At 42.9% G+C, this 12,515-nt stretch overlaps 1 protein-coding gene across 7 annotated transcripts in view; it reads right to left on the reverse strand.

Annotated features, from left to right (window-relative positions):
* LOC134354966 (MAP kinase-interacting serine/threonine-protein kinase 1-like) overlaps positions 1-12,515 on the reverse strand; it is an 80,021-nt gene that overhangs the window by 28,783 nt on the left and 38,723 nt on the right. For all 7 annotated transcript variants that reach the window (XM_063064528.1, XM_063064530.1, XM_063064529.1 and 4 more), the window contains 3 exons: positions 7,543-7,647; positions 4,629-4,684; positions 2,734-2,829 (listed from right to left, as the gene is read on the reverse strand). In XM_063064528.1, the coding sequence (XP_062920598.1) occupies positions 2,734-2,829; positions 4,629-4,684; positions 7,543-7,647 (257 nt within the window). The remainder of the gene's footprint in view (positions 1-2,733; positions 2,830-4,628; positions 4,685-7,542; positions 7,648-12,515) is intronic.

Consider the following 12,515-nt stretch of genomic DNA (forward strand, 5'->3'; position numbering starts at 1 on the left):
AACTCTAGCTGAGACTTCAGGTGAGTTTTTTTTTTAATGTAACAGTGGTTTTCTCTTTGCCATTCTCTCATAAAGCTGCGACTGGTGAAGCACCCAGGCAACAGTTGTTGTACGTGCAGTCCCTCCCATCTCAGCCACTGAAGCTTGTGACTCCACCAGAGTTGTCATAGGTCTCTTGGTGGCCTCTATCACTAGTCCTCTTCTTGCATAGTCACTCGGTTTTTCAGGATAGCCTGCTCCAGGCAGATTTACAGCTGTGCCATATTCTTTCCATTTCATGATTATTGATTTAACTGTACTCCAAGGAATATTCAGTGACTTGGAAATTTTCTAGTAACCATCTCCTGACTTGTGCTTTTCAATAACCTTTTCGTGGAGTTGCTTGGAGTGTTCTTTTGTCTTTATGGTGTAGTTTTTGCCAGGACACTGACTCACCAGCAGTTGGACCTTCCAGATACAGGTGTAATTTTTTACTACCATCAATTGAAACACCTTGACTGCACACAGGTGATCTCCATTTAATTATGTGACTTCTATAACTAATTGGCTGTACCAGTGATAATTTGGTGCATCATATTAAAGAGGAGGGGGTGAACACTTATGCAATCAATTATTTTGTGTTTTATATTTGTAATTAATTTAGATCACTTTGTAAAGATCTGTTTTCTCTTTGACATGAAATAGTCTTTTTCTGCTGATCAGAATCAATATAAATCAAATAAATCTACTGTGTTTCAACGTTGTAAAACAATAAAACATGAAAACGTCCGGGGGGGGCGGGGGGGGGGTGGATGAATACTTTTTATAGGCACTGTGTATATACAGAAAGGTGCCAAAATAAAGGGCCAGTAACATCATGAAGCATCCGACAAACCCTGCTCATGGACTGTTTGTCCCAATCCCGTCAGGGAGGAGGGTAGGTAGCATCTATTGCAGGGCCACCAGACTCAAAAACAGTCACTTTTCTCAAACAGTAAGGCTGATCAACACCTCCACCCACTAACTCCATCACTACTTTATTATTTCCCATCACTTACCTTATGTAGAGACTAGCAATACTTCATGGACATACAATGTATATAAGCTATCTTGGGTATTTATAATAATATTTTAATATCGTATTATCTTTTATAATGGGTTATAAGGCATTGTAAGGCATTGGTCAGACCACACTTGTATTGTCAGCCATTTTGGGCCCTTTATCTTAAAAAAAATGTACTGGCATTGGAGAGGTTCCAAAGGAGGTTTACAGGAATGATTCCAGGAATAAAAGGGTTAACATACAAAGAGCATTTAATGGCTCTGAGCCTGTATTTGCTGGAGTTTAGAAGAATGGGGGGGTGGGGGGGGGGAAGAATCTCATTAAAACCTATAGAATATTGAAAGTATTGAAAGGACTACATAAATTGGATGTGGAACACGCGTTTCCCATGGTGGGGGAGTCCAGGACCAGGGGGCAGAGCCTCAGACTGGAGGGACTTCTATTTAGAATAGAGATGATGAGGAATTTCTTTAACTGAATAGTAGTGAACTTGTGGAATTCTTTGCCACAGATGTCTGTGGAAGCCAAGTCATTGAGTATATTTAAACCAGAAGTTAATAGGTTCTTGACTACTCAGGGCATCAAAGGTTACAGGGATAAGGCAGAAAAATGGAGTTGAGAGGGATAATAAATCAGCCATGATGGAATGGTGGAGCAGGCTTAATGGGCTGAATGGCCTAATTCTGTACCTATATCTTATGGTCTCACCCGCCTCTCCCCCACCCACACTAAAAGCCTCCAATAGACTTAAACCCACAGTCACCATTACAGGTGCAAGATCCGTCTTCCGGAGAGAGAATCTGTGGAAAGCATCTGACAAAGATGGTGTCCCTGGCCATGTCCTTAGATCCTGCGCAGATCAGCTTGCGGGAGTTTTTGTAGTCTTTGTAGCTTCCTCTTGCTTGAATCTGAGGTTCCCACGTGCTTTTAGAAGACCACTAACATTCCACTACCTAAGATAAACAAGGTAATGTGCCTTAATAACTACCACCCAGTGGTTGTGAGATCTACCATTATAAAGTGCTTCAAGATCTGGTCACTCCAGCTTCCCAGTTAACCTTACCCCACTGCAATTGGCCTACCACCAAAATAGGTCTATGACAGGCGCCAGCTCCCTGGCACTACACTCATCTCTGGAACATCTGGACAGTAAAAACACCTACATTAGACTGTTTATTGACTACATATCCACCTTCAATACTATAATTGCAAGCAAATTTTCCTCAGAGAAGTGAAGTCAGATAACAACTATCTGATTTCCACGTACGGGCCTGCCGAAAGCTACCGTCTGATTTACTCTTCATTTGAAGCTACTGACACTTATTTTTCACCATAAAGTTTTGCCCACCTCATTTCTAACAGCTAGTTTAGTTACATTCTCTGCTTAATGGTAGACACATCCATCTTAGTCACTGGACAATCCGTTTAACATAACAGCACATACTTATTACAGATTCCCACCATTTCAAAGCTGTGTCTTGAGAACTTTAGCAAGGAAACATTTGAAATAAAGTGTAATTATATAGTCTCATTCAAAAAAAACCTTGCATGCCTTGTCCTTGAATGGATTACAGAGAATGAGTCATTATCACTGTTGAAATAACAATGAAATACCTACACTGAAATTCAAACAAAAGTACAGGAAAATAACGTAGAGCTTAAAAGTAGAAAGTGTAATTAGAGTTACGAACCGGAGTCATCAACTCAGGAGTGGTTATAGGAGTACAGGCACTGCTTAGCTTCACCCCACTACCAAGATCAAAATCACAGATTTTCACTGGGCTTATCTGTAGGTGTGGAGAGAAAACAAGATAGTATGACAGTTTGTTATTTAACATTCCCAAAATGGCATAGCTCTTAGCAGAAGTTGAGAATAATATGTTAAGTTCAAGCAGCAGTCCAGAAGTTAACTATTAAAGGACAGACATCATTAAACTAGAGAGGGGGTGCAGGACTCAAGGGCCTGAGTTACAGGGTGAGGGTGAGGGTGCAGGACTCAAGGGCCTGAGTTACAGGGTGAGGGTGAGGGTGAGGGTGGAAAAAAGGTTGAGCAGGCTGGAATGTTACTACTTGGAACGTAAGAAATTGAGGGGTGACATTAGACATGCACCAGATTGTAAGAGGTAGAGAAGGGGAATTAAAAAACTGGAGAGTATAGGTTTCAGGCAAGAGATGAAAAATTTAAAAGGGACTAGAGGGGCAATTTTTTCATGCAAAGGGTTGCGTGTATATGGAATGAGCTGCCAGAGAAAACGGTTGTGGTAGGTCCATTAACAACATTTATAACACTTGATTAAGTACAGGGATGGAAGAGTTGAGAGGTATATGAGCCAAACAAGGGCGAATGGTCTAGCTTGGAAGTATCAGGGCCAACATAGACATTGGACTAAAGGGCCAATGCTGTATTACTGTATGACTAAATGCCTGAAAGATGAAAATTCCAGATGAGAAAGGCATACGACAGGAGATCTCTCTCATTTCTCAGGATGTGTTCCTAGGAATGAGGATGCTAAAAGAATCAGTGCTAAAGTAGGTCCTGAGCTCAGTCAAGCTAGGAATCTGCCTCACACTCCTGCCCTTCCCACCCTACACCAGAAATTTGATTGAGAGCTTAGCCCTTCACTGATGCTATTAAGTGATTAATGGAAAATTATTATTTTGGATCCTCCTAGAACACAAAAAGAAAATCTGGCTTTTAGATGCTTCACAGTCACATTATAAAATTGTGAATCGATTCATGTTTGCATGTTCTTACTCACCTGCATTTACTCTGGCTTCTGAACAAAAAGGATGACAAAAATGAAGACAGCACAGAATATACATAAGAATACAAACTGCTGGAGGGACTCAGCATGTCAAGCAACATTTATGGAGACAAATAGCTGGACGACATTTGAGTCGAGATCCTGCTTCAAGACAGTTTCAGATTCCCATCTGAAGGCTCTTGCAGTATCAAATTCTATACATGATTTATTTACACAATAATATAGGAAAATCATGTTGGATTTATTCTGAATGACATTTAAAAGTGCTACACAACTCCAAAATGTCATGACATTCACCTAACCATTCATGCAAAGGCTTGCTTGTTTTAAATCATTGCAACATAATACTGTACTGATGCCCACCATTGCTGATTGTAACGGTTTTACAAAATAAAAAAGGGCAAAATATAGCAATTAACTATTATCATTTCATTTAATCCAATACCCCTAGGAGGATCTCATACAATGTTTTAGTTTGTCTTGAAATTATTTTCATAAAGTCGATCACCTGGCAATGCTGCACTTTTCCTGCCATTAGTTTCTTTTTTCTTTAAGGTGATCTGCTTCATTTGATATATCCCTATTATATTGATTTTTTTTGCATTTCCTTCTGCCTATTTTTTTTTAATTAAAAAAACTAACCATATCTCCAGCAGATTTTAGTGGTAAAAATGAACAATAAGGAGATTATTGACACATTTCAGATTGCAAGCAGCTGGCTCAGACTTCCAGAAGCTCTTAGTGATGCAAAAAATAATTAACATAGCTAGAACAATGCAATGCCATATAGGTTAAAAAAAAGGGTACAACAGACATTTTACCTTTTCTGCAAATTCACAAAGGATGTTCTCTGGCTTCAGATCTCTGTGTGCTATACCTTCACAAGAATAGTAAAAAGTGGATTACATAAGAGAAACCCAGTCTAAGGAACCCTGTTAAAAATACTAGATTTTACACTGCATGACATATTTCCCCGCTGCAAGAGTGAAATCTGAAAGTATCTGATCATAACCTTCCAATCTGTGCAGGATATTTTGAGTGATCAATCTGCATTATTACAATCAAACTTATGCTGCATTCTCCTTCAGCACACAAGTTCTTTGGAGTGAACGATCAATCACCTGTCCTGGTCCAACAACATTGACACCACAGCCAAGACAAGCTCATGGGTGCTTCAACTTCCTCGGGAGTATGTAGAAATCTAGCATGTCCCCTTTGACCCTCACCAATTTTTATTAATGCACCAAAGAAAGCATCATTTCCAGATACATCACAGCTTGGGATGGTAACTGCTCTATCCATGATCATAAGAAATTGTGGAGAGTTGTGGACACAGCTCAGCCTCCCCTCCATGAACTTGGTCTACACTTCTCACTGCTTTAGTAAAGCAGCCAGCATAATCAGAGTCCCCATCCACTCCAGACATGCTCTCTTCTGCCCAATGGCACGGGAGAGAAGATACAAAAGCCTGAAAGAATGTCCCACCAGACTCAAGGAAAGCTTGTACCACACTGATGCAAGACTATTGAATAACATGCAAGACTATAAGATGGATTCTTGACCTCGTAATCTACCTTCTTGTAATCTTGAACCATATTGTCTACCTGCACTGCACTTTCTCTGTAGTTGTTACACTTTGTTCTGGCACTGTGTTGTTTTACCTTGTGCTAACTCAGTACACGATTGTAATGGACTGATCTATATGAACAGTGTGTATGACAAACTTCTCACTGTACCTTAGGTAGGTGTGCCAATAGTACAATCACTGTATTTTTACAGTCAAACATCAATATTTTGAATTTTACTGCAGCATTACACATTTTAAATAACTCTCCAGGGGAATATTTGTCACCAGTGTATTTTTCCTTCTTGATTTAGAGACTGTAGTGTAGGAGGTGCTGTGAGAGGAGCTAATGTGTGCAACTAGAGTATTTTTAGATGGCACACACTGTAGCTACTTTATGAGCAATGGAGGGAATGATGTTTAGGGTTGTGGAAGGAGTACCCATCAAGCAGGCTGATTTGTCCATTGCTGAAAATGCATTCATTCAGGAAAGTAGATTGTTTTATCACACTTTGTAACCTTGTAGGCAGTGAAAAGGCTTTGGGCTATCAGGAGATACCACTGGCCCCACAGATACCCAACTATTACAAGTATAACGCTCTCATAGCTATAGTATTTATAAGATTTGTTCACTGGTCACCCCAAAAGTTGGTGGGGGATTTCGTGAGCAATATTCAGGGTAATGATAACATTCTTATGACATAGAGTTATTGCTTGGCACTTCCATTGTGTGAATGTTACTTGTTCTTGAAGTAATAGTTTCCTTTTCTGCTGCAAGAATTCTAAGTTTCTCTCTCTCTTCTCTTAGAGATCTATGATCATGTCCTAAGCCAAGTTATCTCACCTTGTTTTATCTCTGATGATTTCCCTTTTATAACCAATGAGCCTGAATATCACACTGGGGGTGAGGGGAGGATAAAATTGGATTAGCATAAGATTCATGTAAATACGTGCTGATGGCCAGAACGATTATCTGAAGGGTCTGTTTCAATGCTCTATGACTCTTTTCAGATGTTGAGCTTTTAATGTCCATTGAATACTGGAGACTCAGTGCCTCTAGATACTCCATAAAACACAGAAGCAAAAAAATTTAACTTGTTACAGATGTCACACAGAGCGTAATAAGTTGTATGGTACCTCAGCTATTGGACTTTGTTTCGAACAGAAAGCGGGTATAACACTCAAACTCAAGTGTTGGCAAGATGATATGTTACATGGAAGCATTATGGTTAACAAACAAATGATTCCAGTTACAAAATCAAATATTAAAGGAGAGCTTACTAACTCATTACATTTTCTCTTTTCTCAACTGGTATCAGGATCTATTGCTTGCATGATTTGTGTTTTTTTTTCCATTTCTCCGCACATCAGGTGTTGGTCTTTTTTTTATTAATTGGGTTCTTTCGGGTTTCTCACTTTGTAATCAAGGTTATATAATTTACACATTTTTTAATAAATGTACTTTGAAACTTTTAAGGATCTTGGGACATTGCAACCATGAACTGCTTCGTTTGGTCAGAGGGAGCAATTGGAACTGGTTCATGCATAAATTCACCAACAGCCACACCTTTGAGCTTATTAAAGTGATTGATGGAGCGACTGAAGGCACTGAAGCCATCAAGAGTTGCCTGAGGAACTCATGCAGTGATATCCTGGGACTGTATTGACTAAGCTACTACAACCACAACCATCTTTCCTTGTGTGTGTTCTGACTCCAACAAAAATGACAAGCAGCAACCAGAGATACCACAATCAATGGATCAGATCAAAGCTCTGTTGTCCTAACACAACTAGCTGTGAATGGTAATGGTTAGTTAAACAGCTAAAAGGAGAATGAGGCTCCAAGAACATTCCCTTCTTCCCAAATGACAGAACACACTATGCGAAGGACAAAGGCAAGAATTATGAATTTGCAACAAATGATCAACCAGAGACACCAAGTTGATCATTCAGCTCAGCTTCATAATGAGGTCAAGCCATCACGGAAGCTAATCTTCAGCCAATTTGATTCTATCCTTGTGATATCCAGAAATAGAGACGAGCACTGAACATAGTAAAGATCGGGGGGCTAGCAAAAATGTCATGGCTATAGTTCTGAAGTCTTGGACTCCAAAAATTAGTGCACCTCTAGTTTAATACTAGCATCTCCCTAACAAAATGGCAGTTCTTACCTTTGTTATGCAAAAAATCCAAGGCAGCTGCGATCTCTTTCACAACAATACTTGCTTCTCTTTCATTAAAGTGCTTTCTTCTTTGAATGTGTGTTAGGATGGAGCCTAGAGGCCAAAGATTATTTTTAAAGGTTAATTTTGATGAACGCCACTTTTCAAAAAGGAACACAAAATAGGATACACTTCATAAATACAAGAGATCAAGCAGGTGCTGGAAATCCAGAGCAACACACACAAAATTCTGGAGGAACTCAGCATGTCAGGTAGCATTTACGGAAAGGAATAAAGAGCCGGTGTTTTGGGCTGAGATGATGAAGGGTTTGAAATATTGTGGAATATTAGTAGATCAGGTTGGCTATTTGGAAGTTTGGTTGATCGCTTGGCAAGATGTTTGCAGATGTTTCGGCTCCAATTGAGAAGCCATTATCAGTGCGCAGTTGAGGTTCGTCTCCTCAGAATGCCAGCTTATATACTCCTCCAGTTTCCGAATGGATATTAATTAGACGCTGTGATTTGGTTGGCTGGTTCAAAACACTGAACAGTTTAGCAGTGAAAGATTCTGACTGGCTAGCTTCAAGGGAGGTCCATGCAAAAGGCACGACCTACTCTTACTAGTAACAGCACAAGAAAACAAAGGAGGACACCATTTCAACTGGACGACAGCCAGAGACTGTCTCAAGCAAGAACAAAAAAGAATGAGAATTTCTCAAAGCATGGTTTACTATAGAAGGATTTATCAACGAAAAAAGAGAAACAACAATATCAACAATCAACAGATCACCAGTAATCTCGGGATCTGGACAGCGAAGCAAACACTTCCAACTGACCTCCCTTGAAGATGGCCAATCAGAATCTTTTACTGCTAAACTGTTCATGTGTCTCGAACCAGCCAACCAACCAGATTGCGACACCTAATCAATATCCATTTGGACCCTGGGAGAGTGCATAAACTGGCATTCTGAGCAGACAACACCCTCAACTGCGCACTGATGATGGCTTCTCAATTGGTGCCAAAATGTCTGCAAACATTTTGCCAAGCTCAGGCAATCAACCAAACTTTCAAATGATGAAGGGACTTGGCCTGAAACATCAGCTCTTTATTCCTCTCCATAGATGTTGCCTGACCTGCTGAGTTCCTCCAGCATTTTGTTTGCTTTACTCGAAGGTACACTTTAGTTTTAATTGTGTGGAATACTACTTTGTAAGTCCAAATTTCAGCCCCCAATTCCCAGAAGCAGAACCTATTGGAAACCCTGGGTAATGTAGCCACTTGGGTGAGGATGTCCTTCAAAGCTAAGTCGTCCAGGTGCATGGTGATCAGAAAGGGCAAAGTTTAGCCTCCAGGTTCAGGGTGAGGTCATCACTTCCATTGAAGATAACCCGATAAAATGCTTGGGGAAGTGGTTTAATGTGTCACTGACAGACGGGGCCAATGTCACCAATGCTGTGAAGCTGAAGAAGATCGACAAATCCAGACTTCCGGGTAAATTCAAGACCTGGCTGTACCAATACGGCATTCTGCCCAGGCTTCTCTGGCTCTTCACACTTTATGAGTTCCCCATGACTGTCGTAGAGGGCATTGAGAGGAAAACCAACGAGCATCTGCAGAGATGTTTGGGCGATCCCCCAAGCTTCTCTTCAGTGGGCCTTTACATTTGCTCTGGGCAATTGCAGCTTCCCCTGTCCTCTGTTGCGGAGGAATTCAAGGTGGCAAAATGCAGAGCTTTATTAAGCTTGAGAGATTCTAATGACGTCTTGGTAAAGCAAGCAGGCGTTACGACCAGATCTGGGCGCAAGTGGGCAGCCAACACAGCTGTAGAGCAGGCAGTGTGTTCTCTGAAGCTGCGAGATATCATCGGCAACCCCTGCATCGGGCGACAAGGCCTCGGCTCAGTTCACTTCCAGAAGTGGGGAAACGCAAGCATAAGGAACGGGCGAGACATGATACAGGCAGAAGTACAGATCTGTGAGGAAGAGAAGCGGATTTCAAAGGCAGTGGAGCAAGGGTCCCAGGGTGCCTGGACAAAATGGGATCTGCCTAAGCGCAAGGTCTCATGGGCAGAGTTATGCAGACTGGAACCCTTCCGTATTTCCTAACTCTTATGATCCATGTATGACACCCTTCCGTCACCATTACATCTGTACACATGGGTGATTAGAGAGGACCCGAACTGTAAGCTCTGTGGTCAAAAGGGGACACTGGCTCATATACTGTCCAGGTGTAAAACAGCTCTAATTCAAGGACGGTATAGGTGGCGCCATGATAAGGTGCTTCTGGCTCTTGCTGACACACTAGAGCGAGAGAGATGCAAGAAGAGAACGGCTGGCACAGATCTGAGGAAGGCCATTACCTTCATCAAAGAGGGCGCTAGGCCTTTCGTAACCAAACAACCAAAGCCCAATCTGCTGCTAACGGCCAGGTCCTGGGAGATGAAGGTCGATGTGGGAAGGAGGTTGCAGTTCCCGGATGTGGTGCACACAACCCTACGCCCGGACATTGTACTGTGGTCAAAGGAAGACAAGAAAATAATTCTGGTTGAGCTGACTGTGCTGTGGGAGGAGGGATGGGAAGAGGCCCATGAGAGAAAGGCCTTTAAGTACCAGCCCTTAGTGCAGGAATGTAAAGACAAGGGATGGCTGGCATGGTTGTTCCTTGTGGAGATCGGCTGCAGAGGTTTCCCAGCCAAATCAGCATGGCGGTTGTTGTCAGATCTGGGCCTGGAGGAAAGGAGCAAAAATCAAGCAGCTCGTAGGATGGGGGAAGAGGCAGAACGAGCTTCTTGTTGGATTTGGAGTAGGCGAGAGGAGGGGAGCTGGAAGCCAGGAGCAGATGGGCAGTGATTTGGCCACCACTGCCGGCCGACCAACTGGAGAGTGTCGTGGTTAAGGGTCAAAATACTCGTTTAAGGTTAGGAACCACCTGATGACATCTGCTCCTGGCTGAAGGCTACTGTTACCTTATAAGGTAACTGGAGAATGCACCCTAACAGGTGTATGTAACAAGTTATTTCTGGTTTGTACCAGTGGCTTCCAGGAAAGACTGGATAGCAACGAGGAAGGTCGGTGACACTGGAGAGACAGCTGACCACCAGGAAAGACTGGCACGGGCTCACAAGGCTAGCAACCTTGTGGGCAGCACTCGCAAGAGGGCACCACTCAAGCTACGACTGAACACGAAGAGCAATACCCCCAGAGTCTCCCGGGGGGGGGGGGGTGGAGAGGATGAGAGACTCAACAGGATGGTCATACCGGCAACGGCCAGGACAGGAAACACGACTATGAGGAAGCTAAAACAAACAACACTGACCGGAGGAGGAATTCACAGTAAGATGTCATTGCGGGAAAGTCTGCAAAAACATCAGAGGGCTCAAGATACACCAGAGCAAGTCAGACATGGATCAATGGTGACCCAAGTGCAGCGCACAGACTTAGTGTCCGGTGAGACGAAGGAGAATTCCAGCCGGGAAGCACCCCACAGAGCTGAAGATCTCTCCACACTTGAGTCGCCTCAGCACCAAACAACAGACCTAGTGAGTTCCTCTTCGGCTACCCCAATCCATTTGTCAAGGAAAGACAGGATCAAATGGCCTAGATCATCAGACAATGTCGCGTGGATACAGTTCGATGATGATCTAGATGGCATCCTGGAAGTTGCCTTAGCAGGTCCAGTACACAGAGTGATCGACTCACTCACAGCCATAGCGTACAATCTAGCTAAGGAATGATTTGGCCCAATGGAGTGGAGAAGCCAGCCCGAGTTACCGCGGCAACCAAATAGGAGGGAAATGGAGATTCGTCACTTGAGAGGAGAATTAAAGGCACGCAAGAAGAGGTTTAAAACCAGCTCATCGGCCAAAAAAGGTATCAAGGACTTAACCAGTATGCTGCAGGAAAAGCTGTGCAAACTCCAGAGGGCGGAACATCTGCAACAGCAAAGAAGGAAGAAAGAGAAAAGGCGAGCGCAGTTTGTGAGAGCTCCATTCAGCTTCACCAGGACTCTTCTCAGCCAACAAAAATCTGGTATACTATCGAGCTCGAAGCCAGAGGTAGAGGAGTTCCTGCGAGAGGCACACAGTGACCCACAGAGGAGTCAGAGACTAGGAACCAATCGGGCTGTGCGTAGACTGGAAAATCCATCAACTGAGCTGAATGTGAAGGAGCCTATATGGCAGGAAATCCAGGACATCATCAGGAAAGCTAAAGCATCAGCTGCCCCAGGCCCAAGCTGCATACCTTATAAGGTGTATAAGAAATGCCCAAAGTTTCTTCGGAGGCTGTGGAAGGTCATGAGAAAGATCTGGGCCAAAGGTACTATTCCATCAAGTTGGAAATTGGCAGAGGGATGCTTTATTCCAAAGGAAGAGGCTTCTTCCACAATTGCCCAGTTTAGGACAATTTCTCTCCTGGATGTGGAATGTAAAATTTTCTTTTCTGTGCTCGCAAGAAGGCTGATTTCTTACATGATGCAGAACCGCTATATCAACACATCCATTCGGAAAGGCGGTATTCCAGGCTTTTCGGGGTGTCTGGAGCACACCTCAATGATCAGCCATTTGATCCGTGAGTCAAAGCAGAAAAAAGGCGACCTAACAGTTGTCTGGTTAGACCTCGTGAACGCCTAGGGGTCTATTCCACATGACCTCATCCGAGAAGGACTTGACCACTACTACATCCAAGTGGCTATTTGAGACATGTTCATCATCTACCTAGGAGGATTCAAACTCAGATTTACAACTGCCCATTTCACAACTAGTTGGCAGGACCTCCAGAAGAGGATTCCAACAGGGTGCACCATCTCCTCCATCCTATTTATTATGGGAATGAACCTCCTATTATCAGCAGAACATATAACCCGCGGCCCAACGCTGGAGTCAGGCATTGTTCATGGATGACATCATTATAACAACTGTGTCACATGTCCAAGCAAGATGGGTATTGGAAAGCCTGGGTAATGTAGCCACTTGGGCGTGGAT

This window comes from Mobula hypostoma, chromosome 12 (assembly GCF_963921235.1).
Source record: "Mobula hypostoma chromosome 12, sMobHyp1.1, whole genome shotgun sequence".
Classification (NCBI taxonomy): domain Eukaryota; kingdom Metazoa; phylum Chordata; class Chondrichthyes; order Myliobatiformes; family Myliobatidae; genus Mobula; species Mobula hypostoma.